The following is a 17,439-nucleotide window of genomic DNA, read 5'->3' as shown; positions in this document are numbered from 1 at the left end:
CCAACATGCCTCCTAGCATGCATTGCAGCTCTACAGATGTAAATAACAATCAAAATTCATGTTCTGTGCTAATTATTTCTTCAGCTACTCTTCTAGTTGTTTCATTAATTGCTAGTTATGGTATTTGGTAACACGTTATAGGACAGTGGCGCCATAAGACTGTCATAATTATGACATGATACTGTCATGAGCATTAATGAATGTTTATGACAGATGTCATTATGGGTCACTTTTGAATGGATGTAAAAGTTCCAAGCTGGACATAAATGGAGTTTGTGACATAATTTGCCAGGTGATACCACATGACATCTGTCATAAGCACTCATTAATGCCCATGATAGTGTCATGTCCCTATTATGATGGTCTTATAGCAGTCTTTATTACGCTACTGTCAAAAAAAATGTTACCTATTACCCAAATAAATCAACGTTTAAGCCGCACTGGACTAAGAGCCACAGGATTCAAAATGAGGGGAAAAAGTGCCGTTTTATAATCCGAAAATTACGGTAATTAGTGCCGGTGAAAGCAATAAAGACCCCCTCAAGATATAAAAGAGGTTTAATTCAACTAGTTGCAGGCATGAAAATGGGTCAGGGGTAAAAAAGGTGTGGAGGAAATATGTTCCGGTACACTTTACAACTATGGCTGTCCCAAACGTCGTTTAGTCAGCCGACTATTTTTACGATTAGTCAACTAATCTAATAATTTTTCTCCCCCTTTTTTTTTTTTTTTTTTAAACTAATTTACCAATGAAATTTTTGATGACACTTATTAATTCACAAAAACATTTTGGAACACTTAAATTCTTTATTAAGGTACAAATAAACACGTAAATAACAATAAATCCCAAATAGGTCAAATGGTGATAGCATTAACTAGTGCAAATGAATGGAATGTAAACAGATTCAGAACACTGACTTGGCCTTTCCAACATGATTCAAAACAATTTTTAAAACATATCTAGCATTAATATAATAGTATACTGCTATATATAACAGTAATATAATAAATATTCATTGACGATCAGATTTTTCATAAAGGATGTCATTTTAAAGCTACTCTTAGTGTAGAATCTGAATTCTGAAGTATGTGGGATTAACTCCAGGAATCGTTATTTTTATGATGAACATGACGTGCTGTTATTTTGAAATGTTCACCGGAAGTACGTTCGCTAAAACGCTTACAGGAAGCTATACACTGCTGACTGTATGACTTTGAATAAATGTTTTGTTTGAACTTACGTAACTATACTACAGTATACATTACTGTATACAGTATAAAACTGTTTAGTATGAAGAGCTTGCTAAGAGTTTGCCTGCTGTACTGATTAAATGTAAGCTAAAAGTGGAGCAATTACTAGCTAGCAAACAATTAAAATATTTCATTATGGAGTTGGCTTAGCCCAGTGCTTCTCAATTATTTTGTGTTACCCCCCCCCGGAAGACGTCAACGTTTCGCGCCCCCCACAACTCTCTGCCGCCACTGTAAATTGTATCAATTGCCTATACATTATTAATACAAGTATAAATCTGCATTATATTGTGTCCTTTTTAATATTTAAGAAACAATAGTGAAATATAAATTTTGATGAAATCAATCAATAAATAATAATACATTCAAATAACCATTTAACCGTAAAAACTAAAATGTCATTGGACAGTGGGACAGTTTTTATTTTTGCTATTTTGCACTGAGCAACTTGGTATGCCACCTTATTTGATGCTAACAGTGTTTGCTGGTTTACCGATGTCACACTGCGAAAGAAAGCCGGGCGATTGTTGGCAATATTCAGCACAGCTTGGCTGAAAAAAAAAAAATCAAGTGGCTTATCAATCTGAGTGGGGTCTAATGTTTATAAGTGACATCTTAATTGATATGGCTTCCTGCTGTCTGTTGCAAACATTTTTAGACACAGACTGGTCTTTTCTCATCTCCCACTGTATTAAAAGTCAAAGCCAAACGCTATATACGTCATATTTCCTCGTCCAAGCTCGTCATGTCTCCAGTGCTCTTTGCTGTGTGCTCTTGTTTTGTTCAAAAATACTGCGCACACTTATTATTCTAGTAAGGCATAAAAGTATGTTCCCCAAGGTCACATGCGCCACCCATGACAATGCTCTGCGCCCCCTTAGGGGGGCCCGCCCCACTATTTAAGAAGTACTGGCTTAGTCCCATCTGGAAACTGAATCGAGGTCCCTTGTTAACAAACTGAATTCAACTGATGACAAACTGGATTCAAGCCGATTTTAGAAAATGAAAATTTCCACACCAACTTTCAACATCTGTAGGATACCAAAAAATGCCGTAATTATTTGGAATTCATGTTTTTGAATAGGTGAATGTGGCTCATTGAGGCGGGGAAAATCCCGTATGTCTTATGAAGTGAGCTGGGACCTTGCTTTGGAGCTTTGTAATATACATTGGGAGGTTCCAGATGGGGCTGGAGAGGGCTAAGATAACAGGTTAATCTTCAGCACTACACTGACACAGGACACACACCTTCCTTTGTGAAGTACTTTGTCACATCCTGTTGGCCTTTTCTACACCTCTCCTGTTTTGCGGTCTTTTCTTTCCTCTTTTGATAACCCGATTTTTGTTTTGAAAACATTTCTGCAGTACCGCGCGCTCCGAGTCATTGACTGGTGTAAATGCACACCACTGCTCCCGGTCTGATCGAAGGAAGGGCGGACAAAACCATTTAATGAAAATACGTGGGTTGGGTGGGTGACTGGCAATATACAGTGGGGCAAATAAGTATTTAGTCAACCACTAATTGTGCAAGTTCTCCCACTTGAAAATATTAGAGAGGCCTGCTATTGTCAACATGGGTAAACCTCAACCATGAGAGACAGAAAATCACATTGTTTTATTTTTAAAGAATTTATTTGCAAATCATGGTGGAAAATAAGTATTTGGTGAATACCAAAAGTTCATCACAATATTTTGTTATGTACCCTTTGTTGGCAATAACGGAGGCCAAACGTTTTCTGTAACTCTTCACAAGCTTTTCACACACAGTTGCTGGTATTTTGGCCCATTCCTCCATGCAGATCTCCTCTAGAGCAGTGTTGTTTTGGGGCTGTCATTGGGAAACACGGACTTTCAACTCCCTCCACAGATTTTCTATGGGGTTGAGATCTGGAGACCTGCTAGGCCACTCCAGGACCTTGAAATGCTTCTTACGAAGCCACTCCATTGTTGCCCTGGCTGTGTGTTTGGGATCATTGTCATGCTGAAAGAACCAGCCACGTCTCATCTTCAATGCCCTTGATGATGGAAGGAGATTTTCACTCAAAATCTCTCGATACATGGCCCCATTCATTCTCCTGGTCCCTTTGCAGGAAAACAGCCCCAAGGCATGATGTTTCCACCCGGATGCTTCACAGTGGGTATGGTGTTCTTTCTTCTTCTTTCTCCTCCAAACACGAGAACCTGTTTCTACCAAAAACGTTCTATTTTGGTTTCATCTGACCATAACACATTCTCCCAGTCCTTTTCTGGATCATCCAAATGCTGTCTAGCGAACCGCAGACGGGAGTGGACGTGTACTGGCTTCAGCAGGGAGACACGTCTGGCAGTACAGGATTTGAGTCCCTGGCGGTGTATTGTGTTACTGATAGTAGCCTTTGTTACTGTTGTCCCTGCTCTCTGGAGGTCATTCACTAGGTGGTTCTGGGATTTTTGCTCACTGTTCTTGTTATCATTTTGACGCCACGAGGCGAGATCTTGCATAGAGCCCCAGATCGAGGGAGATTATCAGTGGTCTTGTATGTCTTCCATTTTCTAATAATTGCTCCCACAGTTGATTTCTTTACACCAAGCGTTGTACCTATTGCAGATTCAGTCTTCCCAGCCTGTTGCAGGTCTACAATTTTGTCTCTGGTGTCCTTCGACAGTTTTTTGGTCTTGGCCATACTGGAGTTTGGAGTTTGACTGACTGAGCTTGTGGACAGGTGTCTTTTATACCGATAATGAGTTAAAACATGTGCCATTAATACAGGTAACGAGTGGCGCCTCGTTAGACCTCGTTAGAAGAAGTTAGACCTCTTTGACAGCCAGAAATCTTGCTTGTTTGTAGGTGACCAAATACTTATTTTCCACTCTAATTTGAAAATAAATTAAATCAAACAATGTGGTTTTCAAACGATTACCTTATGTTCTAATTTTCTTTGTGAGCCCCATCAGGGCATGGACCCTTAGAATCAATATCACTTTTCACCCCTATACGGCGCCCCTGATATAATGCAAATAAGGTTGCTTAAAAGTTGGTGGGGACAATTAGAGCATCCGTCCTTATGCAAACCTACGCCCTTGCTATGAAATAACTTAAAGAATAAATTATCACCTCACTTTTATTGATTAAATTCTATAAGTTGTTTTTATCGTGCAGACACTGTGTGTGCGTGTGATTGTGGAGGACAATGTGTGACATTGATGTTGACTAATAGGTGACTGATGATATTCTCAGACAGGCTTTTTTTTTTTTTTTTTTTTTGCTTTCTTAACACACGTGAAGGAAACATGGCATTTCAGGTTGTTAGAACTTCTTCAGATGGAGTTGAGCAAAATCAGTGTGTGGTCCTCCCCGATTGGAATACAAATAAACAGCTAATAGAAATCTTTGCCCATCTTGCTCCCTTTTGTCTCTCTTCCTCGCGTATCCGTCTCTGCAAAGCATCTGAGGAGGGAACACGTCACGCACACATGCGCATACTGGCTGACGCATCGTTTGAGACTCGTTTTTTTGCGGAGAGCTCCAGCTCGCCCGTGGCGGATTAATTACTTTTACCGCATTCAACAGTGTATGTTCTAAACATACAGGCTGCCGGGTTCTTCCTTAAATAATCGGGGCTGGAATTCAAGCACACGAGTGGAGTCATCACGACCCCCGAACGTGTCATCGCGCCACCGCTGCGCAGACTTGGACACTTTTGCAGCGGTGCTGCAAACCGGAGGAGTGAGACAAACGCGCTGAATTGGCGCAACTTTTTTTTTTTTTTGCGCAATCGAAAATTCGGGGGAGATTTCTAATCTGACAATACGCACGGATTGATTTTGCGCTTTTTTTGGGGTGTTATCGGCGGCTCAGCGGAGGATATCCCGTCTTTCTCTTTTATTTTTGGAGGAGTGTGATCCGCTTCCACTCGACGCGAGGCGAGACGCAGCCGAGAGATGTGACGGGGGGGAATGCGGGTGTTTTCCAGCCAAGCCTCAGCACCAGGGGAGAGCGGACAGCTCCCTCCGCTGCTGCGACGCGCCAGCCACAGAAGGATTTCTTCCTTAAATTTCCGCCAAGGTCAGTCGTTTCATCTCTAAAGAAGATGCGCGGGACTTTTTCCTCCCTCTTTTTAGCCCAAACGACCCTCCGAAGCTGCGAGGACGACTGCGATGCGTTCTAAAGAGACCGCCTTTATCCGAGCGCGACTGATTTCAACAGCTCCTATGTCTTGAAAACCGGGGATGTCTCGTCCGCGTTGAAAAATGCTGCTTTGGGTTGTCCTGCTGAACGCGGCTCTTTGTGTTGCCAGCGGGAACGTGACGAGAGACGTGTGTAAAGAGCAGATATGCTCGTGCACGGAGGTCGAGGGAGACGTGCATATCGGCTGCGAAAAACGGAGCTTCACCACGCTGCAGCACCTGACGGGGCCCAGCTCGCATTTTTACCACTTGCTGCTGCACGGCAACTCTCTGTCCAGGCTCTTCCCCAACGAGTTCGCCAACTTTTACAACGCCGTCAGCTTGCATCTGGAGAACAACGGGTTGCACGATATTGTGCCGGGCGCATTTTTGGGGCTGCAGCTGGTGAAAAGACTGCACATTAACAATAATAAGATACGCTCTTTTAGGAAGAGTACGTTTCTAGGCTTGGATGACTTGGAGTATCTCCAAGCTGATTTTAATCTATTGAGGGACATTGACCCGGCCGTGTTCAGGGACCTTAATAAACTTGAAGTGTTGATACTTAACGACAACCTCATCAGCGCTCTGCCCGTGAACGTGTTCCAACACGTGCCCATTACGCATCTCGACTTGAGAGGGAACAGAATCAAGACGTTGCCTTATGAAGGGATTCTGGAGCAGATCCCGGGCATCGTGGAGGTTCTGCTGGAAGACAACCCGTGGGACTGTAACTGTGATTTGGTTAGTCTGAAAGAATGGTTGGAGAATATTCCGCCCAACGCGCTCATCGGGAGGGTGGTCTGCGAGGCGCCCACCAGGCTGCAAGGCGGCGACCTGAACGAGACGTCGGAGGCCGAGCTGTGTCCTTCGCTCGGAGCAGACACCAGCTTGGCCGCCCCTCCCACGCAGGATGAAATGTCCGGTCCCGGTCCGACGCCTCACAAGCCCAGCGCGGACGCCGGCGGGCCTCCGACACCTGGTCACGGAGCCAAGAGCCGCTCCAAGTCCCGTGAGAATTGGCAGCTGAAGACCAAACCCACACCGGGCGCCAACAAGGAGCCGCTCCCCAACGCCACCTGCCCGCAGCCATGCAGCTGCAAGCTGGTCGGCTCCAGACAAGGCTTGGGGGTCAACTGCGAGGGCAAGAAGATCGAGAGCTTGTCCAACTTGAAACCCAGGCCGCTGGGAGCCCACGAGCTGAACATGCGAGACAACAACATCCACGCGGTGAAGAAGAACCAGCTGCTCAGCTACGCCAGCCTCAACCTGCTCGATCTCGGCGGGAACAACATCAAAGTCATCGACAACGGGACGTTCCAGAACCAGACTGAGCTGAGGTGGCTGTACATGGATAAGAATTACCTGGATACGCTCACCGCGGAGATGTTCGCCGGCCTGCTCAACCTGGAATACCTCAGTTTGGAATATAACGACATCCAGCTGATCGTTGCGGGCGCCTTCAGCCCCATGCCCAACCTGAGGGTTCTCTTCCTCAACAACAACTTGCTCAAATCCTTACCCGTGGATGCGTTCCTTGGGATTTCTTTATCCAAAATTAGCCTGCATAATAATTACTTCTCCTATCTCCCCGTTGCGGGCGTGCTGGACCAGCTCAACTCTATCATCCAGATCGATTTGCACGGGAATCCATGGGATTGCTCCTGCAATATCGTTCCCTTCAAACAGTGGACCGAGAGACTCGGCGCCGACGTCATCGTGAGCGATCTCAAGTGCGAGTCGCCGGAAGAGTTCTGGAAACGCGACTTCCGCCACGTGCGGAACGACCTCATGTGTTCCAGACTCTACGAACGGATCCCTCCGCCCACCTCCTTGTCCAAAAACAGCACTTTCACGCTCGACTCGGGCACGCGCTCGAACTCTTACGTGGAGCCCAACCGGGTGTCCATTTCGGTGCTGGTCCCCGGCTTGCTGCTGGTCTTCGTCACCTCGGCGTTCACCGTGGTGGGCATGCTGGTCTTCATATTGCGCAACCGCAAGCGCTCCAAGCGGCGCGACGGCAACTCCTCGGCTTCCGAGATCAACTCCCTGCAAACGGTTTGCGACTCGTCGTACTGGCACAGCGGGCACTACAACGCCGACGCGGGCGCGCACCGGGGGTTTGACTGTACCACGCACCTTTCCGCGACTAACGACGCGTAAAAAAGCAGGAGAACCGGACTGGATTTACACAGACTGGTGCGCTTACGCAACCCGAACGACATGTTTGACCCTACTGGCTGCACAGGGGCCCAAAACATTGTAAATTCTGTACATGACAATCCATCCCTATAACAGTAATCCTGTGCTTTTAGCTGAAATCAGATCTGAAGGCGTAAACGACGTGCGCGCGAGGGGACGGTGCACGAGCGCATGAATGTACATGTAAATAGTCGGGCCGATGTATCATATGCATGACGATATTCCTGCATGGTTTCAACACACGCTCACATAGCGCGCGGCTGAGGAACCATGACCAACGTTTAGGAAGCCGACCCAACCTTCATGCTCATCAATATGACAACAACTACAGTGGAGCAAATAAGTATTTAGTCAACCACTAATTGTGTAAGTTCTCCCACTTGAAAATATTAAAGAGGCCTGTAATTGTCAACATGGATAAACCTCAACCACGAGAGACAGATCGTGGGAAAAAAAAACAGAAAATCACATTGTTTGATTTTTAAAGAATTTATTTGCAAATCATGGTGGGAAATAAGTATTTGGTCAATACCAAAAGTTCATCTAAATACTTTGTTATGTACCAAACGTTTTCTGTAACTCTTCACAAGCTTTTCACACACTGTTGCTAGTATTTTGGCCCATTCCTCCATGCAGATCTCCTCTAGAGCAGTGTTGTTTTGGTGCTGTTGTTGGGCAACACGGACTTTCAACTCCCTCCGCAGATTTTCTATGGGGTTGAGATCTGGAGACTGGCTAGGCCACTCCAGGACCTTGAAATGTTTCTCACGAAGCCACTCCTTTGTTGCCCTGGCTGTGTGTTTGGGATCATTGCCATGCTGAAATACCCAGCCACGTCTCATCTTCAATGCCCCTGCTAATGCCCCTGATTTTCACTCAAAATCTCTCGATACATGGCCCCATTCATTCTTTCCTTGAAACAGATCAGTCGCCCTTTGCCGAAAAACAGCCCCAAAGCATGATGTTTCCACCCTCCATGCTTCACTGTGGGTATGGTGTTCTTCGGATGCAATTCAGTATTGTTTGTCCTCCAAACACGAGAACCTGTGTTTCTACCAAAAAGTTCTATTTTGGTTTTATCTGACCATAACACATTCTCCCAGTCCTCTTCTGGATCATTCAAATGCTCTCTAGCGAACCGCAGACGAGCCTGGACTAGGGCTGTCAAACGATTCAAATTTTTGATCGAGTTAATTACAGCTTAAAAATGGATTAATCATAATTAATCGCAATTCAAATCATCTATAAAATATGCCATATTTTTCCTGTAAATTATTGTTGGAATGGAAACAAAAGACAGAAGATGGACATATACATTCAACATACTGTACATAAGTACTGTATTTATCTATTATAACAATAAATCAACAAGATGGCATTAACATTATTAACATTCTGTTAAAGCGGTCCATGGATAGAAAGACTTGCAGTTCTTAAAAGATAAATGTTAATACAAGTTATAGAAATTTTATATTAAAACCCCTCTTCATGTTTTCGTTTTAATAAAATTTATAAAATTTTCAATCAAAAAATACTAGTAGCTCGCCATTGTTGATGTCAATAATTACACAATGCTCATGGGTGCTTAAGCTGATAAAATCAGTCGCACCCAAGCGCTAGTAGAGGGCGACAAAACTCCAAAAAACACTGGTAGCAAGTTGGCATTGCACTGTGGTGTCATTTTAATCTGTTTGAGCCAGTGGCGTCTCCAGAAATGTTTCATAGGGGTGGCCAGATGGGGCCACTTAAAATCTTGGGGTGGCACACCAAAACTAAAAGCCATAATTTCAAGTTTTCATTATATTAATTCAGTAAAAAGGTCAGGGGAAAACTATAGCAACAAGTTAAGGACACGGCCACTGATATACTTTGGTGTATTGTGTAATATTTGATGTTACTAATGATTTAATGTGCATCGTCCATAACTGTCCAGTCAACATTTTGAGTTCCCTACAATTCTGTTTTTTTGTGTCATGTTTATATTAGGCATAAAGTGTACATTTACCAAAAGAAAATAATTACTGGGGAAAAGCAGGTGCAAATAAAAGCAAGTACAGAAGCAATCATATCTTAACTGGGTATTTCCTAACATAATGTTAATGTGACAAAAAAAATAATTGTTACTGAATGAACAAAACATAAAAAGTACTTCCCAACAGGGATACGATATACTGGCTAGCGGGGTGGCCAGTGGGGTGGCCAGCAAATTTATAGGGGTGGCCGTGGCCACCCCTGGCCACCCCCTGGTGGCGCCATTGGTTTGAGCGGGGCATGTGCGTTGATTGCGTCAAATATTTTAACGTGATTAATTTAAAACAATTAATTACTGCCCGTTAACACGATAATTTTGACAGCCCTAGCCTGGACGTGTACTTTCTTCAACATGGGGACACGTCTGGCAGCGCAGGATTTGAGTCCCTGGCGGTGCATTGTGTTACTGGTAGTAGCCTTTGTTACTGTGGTCCCAGCTCTCTGTAGGTCATTCACTAGGTCCCCCCGTGTGGTTCTGGGATTTTTTCTCACCGTTCTTGTTATCGTTTTGACGCTGCGGGGTGAGATCTTGCATAGAGCCCCAAATCGAGGGAGATTATCAGTGGTCTTGTATGTCTTCCATTTTCTAATAATTTCTCCCACAGTTGATTTACACCAAGCGTTTTACCTATTGCAGATTCAGTCTTCCCAGCCTGGTGCAGGTCTACAATTTTGGTTCTGGTGTCCTTCGACAGCTCTTTGGTCTTGGCCATAGTGGAGTTTGGAGTGTGACTGACTGAGATTGTGGACTGGTGTCTTTTATACCGTTAATGAGTTAAAACAGGTGCCATTAATACAGGTAACGAGTGGCGCCTCGTTAGACCTCGTTAGAAGAAGTTCGACCTCTTTGACAGCCAGAAATCTTGCTTGTTTGTAGGTGACCAAATACGTATTTTCCACTCTAATTTGGAAATAAATTCTTTAAAAATCAAACAATGTAAATTTTCTGGGCTTTTTTCTCCCACATTCTGTCTCTCATGGTTGAGGTTTACCCATGTTGACATTTACAGGCCTCTCTAATCTTGTCAAGTAGGAGAACTTGCAAAATTGGTGGTTGACTAAATACTTATTTGCCCCACTGTATATATAAATATATATATAGATATTACGAGAGTAACACATATATGACTATAACAAAGTGCCATTTCTCTATTTTTGTGAAACCGCAGTTAGGATTTGTATTTGTTGTTTTAAAACCGTTTAAGAGGGGAAACATTCGCTCGTATAAGAAAGGGCGCAAAAGTGTCGGTGCATGTTCTTTTTCGGGTTTTCGTCGACGATTATCGGGGTTATTTATACCGTTGTAGATGGCGGCCCTCCAGCCGATCACACGCACGTCTGCGCGGTCATCCTTTTTTCTGAATGTATATCGTGTTTCTTTCGATGGCGTGCCAATTGTTGATTCTGTGGCGACATGCGCACCGGCATGACGTCACTTGGATGCTTCTGCTGCAAAGTTGATGTAGCGCAACAGTTCTGTGGTTTTGTGTGTCTATGAATATAGCCTGCTTCGGGTGAGAGGAAATTCAAAACTATAAAGACAAGAAGAAAAAAAAAAATCATTTCAACTGGGGGTTTGTACCATCCTATTTTTTCATAAATTAGGCAAAGTTTTCCATTGAGCTAGAATGATTCAGTCTATGTCAACATTGCAGGTAAATAGAGCATAGATTGCTTTTTATTGTGAAAAAAAAAAAAAAAAAAACGTCCCCGGGTGACGACGTACTCGACTTACGTTATTTCAAATTTATGACGCCGGAGTCTCGTCCGCCATTTTGCCTCCAGATGTTTTTTAGTTATGTAAACAGTACCTTATTAAACCTCACATATCAGTGTATCATTCGTTCATTCCATGGATCCCCTAAACGTACATAAAAAAAAAAACAAAAAAAAAAACAACAAAAACATTAAATTATCTGGTGCGCACCATATAGTATGTGGTGCACACTAGAAACAATCTGGTGTACAACAAATAGTATGTGGTGCACACCAGAAAACTAGTATGGAGCCCCTAAAGGGACATCAACAGAAATAAAATACATTTAAATCATCTGGTGCGCACCAAATAGTATGTGGTGCGCACTAATAACTATTTGAAGTGCACAAGAAACCATCTGATGCACTTTAGATAGTAGGTGGTGCGTACTAAAAACAATTTGGTGTGCACCAGATAGTATATGGTGCACACCAGAAACAATCTGGTGCGCACGAGAAAACTAGTCCGGAGCCCCAAAAGGGACATCGACAGAAATAAAACAAATTTAAACCATTTGGTGTGCACTAGAAAGTATGTGGTCTGAACCAGAAACAATGTGGTGCGCACTAGAAACTACTGGTGTGAAAGAGAAAAAATCTGGTGCAAACCTGATAGTATGTCACGCATACTAGAAACTATCTGGTACGCACCAGATAGTATGTGGTGAGAACCAGAAACAATGTGGTGCGCACTAGAAACTACTGATGTGCAAGCAAAACAATCTGGTGCAAACCTGATAGTATGTGATGCATACTAGAAACTATCTGGTACGCACCAGATAGTATGTGGTGCATACCAGAAACAATCTGGTGCGCATGAGAAAACTAGTACAGAGTAAAATAAATTCAAACCATCTGTATGTGTTGCGCACTAGAAACTATCTGGTAATTTAGTTTTCTACATACGATCTTGTCTGCAACAGATATTTTCTCATGTTCACCAAATAGTTTCTAGTGCACACCACATACTATCTGGTGCGCACCAGATGGTTTAAATTTATTTTATTTCTATCAATGTCCCTTTAGGGGCTCTGCACATATCTGTTTTAGAATCCAAAATCGGAAAACGGATAACGACTATATATGGCTGGCAACCAAATCAGGGTGTACCCCGCCTACTGCCCCATTGTTCGCTGGGATAACCTCCAGCACCCCCGCGGCCCTCATGCGAATAAGCGGCTCAGAAAATGAATGAATGAATATCCGATTTTGGATTCTAAAACAGATATGGAATGAACGAATGACACACTGATTCTCACACTATGTTATTTTTTACTTTATCAATATGACGTGTTCTGTCCTCACTAAACAGCTTTACAGACAGAAAACAAGGCAATTGTGTTTTTGGAAGCTTTTGACTTCCTTCATTTTAGACCATTTGTAAAGCTGTAACACATACAGGGTGTTTCAAAATGGTTGACCCCATTTTAAATGCCCATATATTGGAAACTACTCGATGGATCTTAATGAAACTAAATACACATTATGCTGAAGTTTTATTGGTTAAATTTATTAAGGAAAAGTACAAATATTTGTTGGTTCTATGACAGATTTTCACAAATGTTCAATATGAGCGCCGCCTGCAAAATGCCTTATCAAAATGCCTTTTTTTTTTTTTTTTTTTTTTTTAAGTGAATGGCATTTCTTAACCTAAAAAGATAGAAATGTCAAACATTACACACAAAAACTTGCAACGTTTCGACACAAGCTGGAAAAATTTAAGGTCATTCCAACGAAAATTCTCAAAATTATTGACCCTCGAAATGGGGTCAAACATTTTAGAACACCCAGTATACATACACTTATGTTCAAAACGACACACATTTTAACAATAAAACACTTGACACAAAACAATTGGTGTTCAAACTGCCATCTCACCTAAACAATATGTAAATTCAGTAGGTTAAATTAGCCTAATATGCCTAAAAGTCCACTAGCTTAAATGCTACGAATGCTTACGTATTTACAATTTTCATAGCACATCTCTCACACACAAGGGCGTAGGTTTGCATAGGGACGGTAGGGACGCAACACTACCAACTTTTCAAGATGCTCAAACTGTCCCCACCAACTTTTAAGCAGTTATATAGGTAATTTATATCGTTTTCCCATTTGTTGTAAGGATAGAATTGACCCTACCATTATTAAGTTAATTACTTTCTATTTAGTTCAGACTTACATTGACCCTTTCACTTGCTGAATGTGCCAGTCCATGGTTTTCCAACACTAGTTTGATTGGCTGATGACTTGACACACCCCCACACACACACGCAATCACAGCCCGACATAAATGTAAATGCCGCATCCTCCGCCCCCTTCGAAGACGAGGAATACTAGAAGCGGCCACTGTAACTATTGTAAAAAGAAGTCAATGTTGTGGAGGTGGGGAACACACCACTAATTTTGCTACTGAAATTCCGACCGGCATCAGAGTTCGCCTAATATTAATCTGTGTGAATTTCCCAAACTCGAGTAGGAAGCTGGTTTGAGAGAAATATCCTCCTTTTACTGTATGTGTTTTCTACTGTTAACATTAATTAAACTGTATGAATTGTAGCGATGTAGTCATTTTTATTTTAACACTTAAAACAAGATGGGTAACACTTTATAATAAATATCCGTTTTACTAGTTAATAGATCATTAATAAACTGTTGATATATGATTTATTGTTGATTTGTGAAGTATTTGTTAACAGTTTGTTAAGCATTTACAGGGTATTCTTTACCTGAAACAATATGTAGAAACGTTTCAAGTTTTTGTGTGTAACGTTTGGCATTTCTATCTTTTCAGGTTAGGAAATTCCGTTCACTTCAAGAGAAAAGGCATTTTCATAAGGCATTTTGCAGGCAGCGCTCATGTTGCACATTTATGAAAATCTGCCATAGAACCAACAAATATTTGTACTTTTCTTTGGATATTTAACCAATAAAACTTATGACCTTCAACATAAAGTGTATATAGTAGGGCTGTCAAACGATTAAAAATTTTAATCGAGTTAATTACAGCTTAAAAATTAATTAATGGTAATTAATCGCAATTCAAACCATCTGTAAAATATGCCATATTTATCTGTAAATTATTGTTGGAATGGAAAGATAAGACAAGATGGATATATACATTTAACATACGGTACATATGTACTGTTTATTTTAACAATAAATCCACAAGATGGCATTAACATTATTAACATTCTGTTAAAGCGATCCATGGATAGAAAGACTTGTAGTTCTTAAAAGATAAATGTTAGTACAAGCTATAGAAATGTTATATTAAAACCCCTCTTAATGTTTTCGTTTTAATAAAATTTGTAAAATTTTCAATCAAAAAATAAACTAGTAGCCCGCCTTTGTTGATGTCAATAATTACACAATGCTCATGGGTGCTTAAGCCCATAAAATCAGTCGCACTCAAGCGCCAGCAGAGGGTGACAAAACTTCAAAAAACACGAGTAACAAGTTGGCATTGCACTGTGCTGTCATTTTAATCTGTTTGAGCGGGGCATGTGCGTTAACTGCACTGCGTCAAATATTTATTAATCAAAAAAATTAATTAGCGCCCGTTAACGCGATAATTTTGACAGCCCTAGTATATAGTTTTATTAAGATCCATCAACTAGCATGGGTATTTAGAATGGGGTCAACCATATTGGAACACTCTGTAAATGCTTAACAAACTGTTAACAAATACTTCACAAATCAACAATAAACCATCTATCAACAGTTTATTAATGATCTGTTAACTAGTAAAATGGATAGCTATTATAAAGTGTTACCAAAGTTAGTATAAATCAATACAGATTTATTTTGTATTGATAACTTAGCCTATCTATTATTTAGAATCATATTAGTGAGAAATGTAGCCCTGACCCCCGTTCACCCAACCTGTTTGGTCTTATTTATGTCACGTTCCCACCAAAATCTGTACACTCATGTTATGCTGTTATTTTGTCCCTACCAATATTGGGACCAAACCTACGCCCTTGCTCACATATAAGTCCACAAGCTTTAGCTCTAGACTTAACTACAAAAGCATAAAGAAAACATATATTAGCTGAAACAATTTACGGCCTCATGTGGGCCAAACCAGAGCGCAACTGTCCTCTATCCATGTCAGACGAGTCGGCTTTTCAGTCATACAAGTCCTGCCAGACCCAACGCTGCCACCAGAGGGCAGTGTATCCTCCATCATTAAAGAAAATATGGACTTTTTGGATAGTTATTTTGAGATTTAGAAGTGCTCAAAGGGTTCATTCACACTTAGGCGAAAATTCATAGGAACGCGTTCGTAACCCGGGGACTACCTGTATTCCTCGACTCTTGAAAAAAAAAAAAAAAAAACGTATGGCTATAATTCGCCTTCATTGTGGACTTTTTTGTTTAAAGCTATCTAACCTTGTACAAATATTTCATTGTATTTACAAGATGTGCTTGAAGTATTCTATACTGGGGAACAATTCTTGCATTTGTGGAATGTGGCCAGTCATAATAAAAAGGAGGTGCTTTTAGGCCTCCGCCAACCATGCAGGTCTGCTTTAACACTAAATGCCACTTTCCAAAAGAAATGAAGACGAAGTCACAAACGACAAGCCTTTTGTATTTCTGTGTTGAGCTCAATGTCAAATTCTCCCGCCACGTTGACACCGCCGATTTGCTTTCTGCGAAGGCTCCAAAATAGTGACCAATTAAATTCAGCTTAGTTGAGATTGTAAAGGCTATCAGGTTAAGGATAAAGAGCTGCAGTGAGACGGGCACGTCAGGCCAAATTAGGCCAACGTACCTCCCCCGAGAAACAGTTGAGCGCTGTCCGTGGTGCTGAATCACTTCTTTTGTCCGTTTGTCGGCGGAGATGTGTGAACATTTGCATCCGTGCTTCCAAAATTAACAATCTTGTACCAAATAGGAAAAAGGGAGAAGAACTCAGATTCAAATGACATGTTGGTTCTATATGTTTTATTGTTAGGAACATATTTATTATATACAACCAGCAATTTAATATACAGTGGTACCTCTACATATGAATTCAATTGGTTCCAGGACCTTGTTTGTAAGTTGAAATGGTCGCACGTCAAACGGGATTTTCGCAAAAGAATACAATATAATTCGATTAATTTGTTCCACAGCCCAAAAAAAAAAAAAACTACACTAAATCCCTAATACAGTGGTATGAAAAAGTATCTGAACCTTTTGGAATTTCTCACTTTTCTGCGTAAAATAACCATCAAATGTGATCTGATCTTTGTCAAAATCACACAGATGAAAATAGTGTACTTGAACTAAAACCACCCAAACAGTCATATTCACATTTCCTATTTTAATGATAGCATGCAAACAATGACAAAAGGGGGGAAAATAAGTACATAAGTGAACCCTCTGCCTAAAGAGACTTAAAGAGCAATTAAAACCAATGTTAACCAAACATTTTAAGTCAGGCGTGTGTCCAATCACTGATGAGTGGTTTAAAACTGCCCTGCCCACTATAAACCACACACCTGGTAAAAAACAAAATATTAAATGTAATGGTTTCCTTACTTATTTCCCCCCCTTTTGTAATTGTTCGCATAATATCATCATTAAAATTTGAAAACCTATACATGTTTGGGTGGTTTTAGTTGAAGCAGATACTGTATTTTCATTTGTGTGATTTTGACAAAGATCAGTTCACATTGATGGCGATTTTATGCAGAAATGTGAGAAATTCCAAAAGGTTCAGCTACTTTTTCATACCACTGTAAATACTGCAAGTGCTGGTATGAGATTCTGACGGTATGATAACCTTACGCAAATATTACACGATATTGTAATTACCAATTATCTAAAATGTTTTGCTTTGAAAGCTTTTTCCATTGAACAGGATTTTTATTTTTCAAAACACATTAGCAAATTGGAACATACATATAACGTGACGTTAAAATAAATTTAACAAATAACAAATGAAATTCTAAAAAAAAAATGTAATAAATGCAGTCCTTTAGAGGTGAGCCTAAATCCACAGCCACAGCTCAACATTGTTACCATAAGAACAAAAATAATTACAGTATTTTCCATAAATAGCAT

At 41.1% G+C, this 17,439-nt stretch overlaps 1 protein-coding gene across 1 annotated transcript; it reads left to right on the top strand.

Annotated features, from left to right (window-relative positions):
* Positions 1–4,701: 4,701 nt before the first annotated feature.
* On the top strand, positions 4,702–8,225 carry LOC130911297 (SLIT and NTRK-like protein 1). Its single transcript, XM_057829168.1, has one exon. The coding sequence runs from the start codon at positions 5,482–5,484 to the stop codon at positions 7,558–7,560; it is 2,079 nt and encodes a 692-aa protein (XP_057685151.1). The 5' UTR covers positions 4,702–5,481; the 3' UTR covers positions 7,561–8,225.
* The last annotated feature ends 9,214 nt before the right edge of the window (positions 8,226–17,439 follow it).

Source organism: Corythoichthys intestinalis, chromosome 2 (assembly GCF_030265065.1).
Source record: "Corythoichthys intestinalis isolate RoL2023-P3 chromosome 2, ASM3026506v1, whole genome shotgun sequence".
NCBI lineage: Eukaryota > Metazoa > Chordata > Actinopteri > Syngnathiformes > Syngnathidae > Corythoichthys > Corythoichthys intestinalis.
The sequence above is the reverse complement of the archived record's forward strand: the minus strand, read 5'-3'. Positions and strand labels throughout refer to the sequence as shown.

Bases quoted from the DNA above. Each gene is read 5' to 3' on its own strand.
- LOC130911297 (XM_057829168.1), top strand. From the start codon at position 5,482: ATGCTGCTTTGGGTTGTCCTGCTGAACGCGGCTCTTTGTGTTGCCAGC.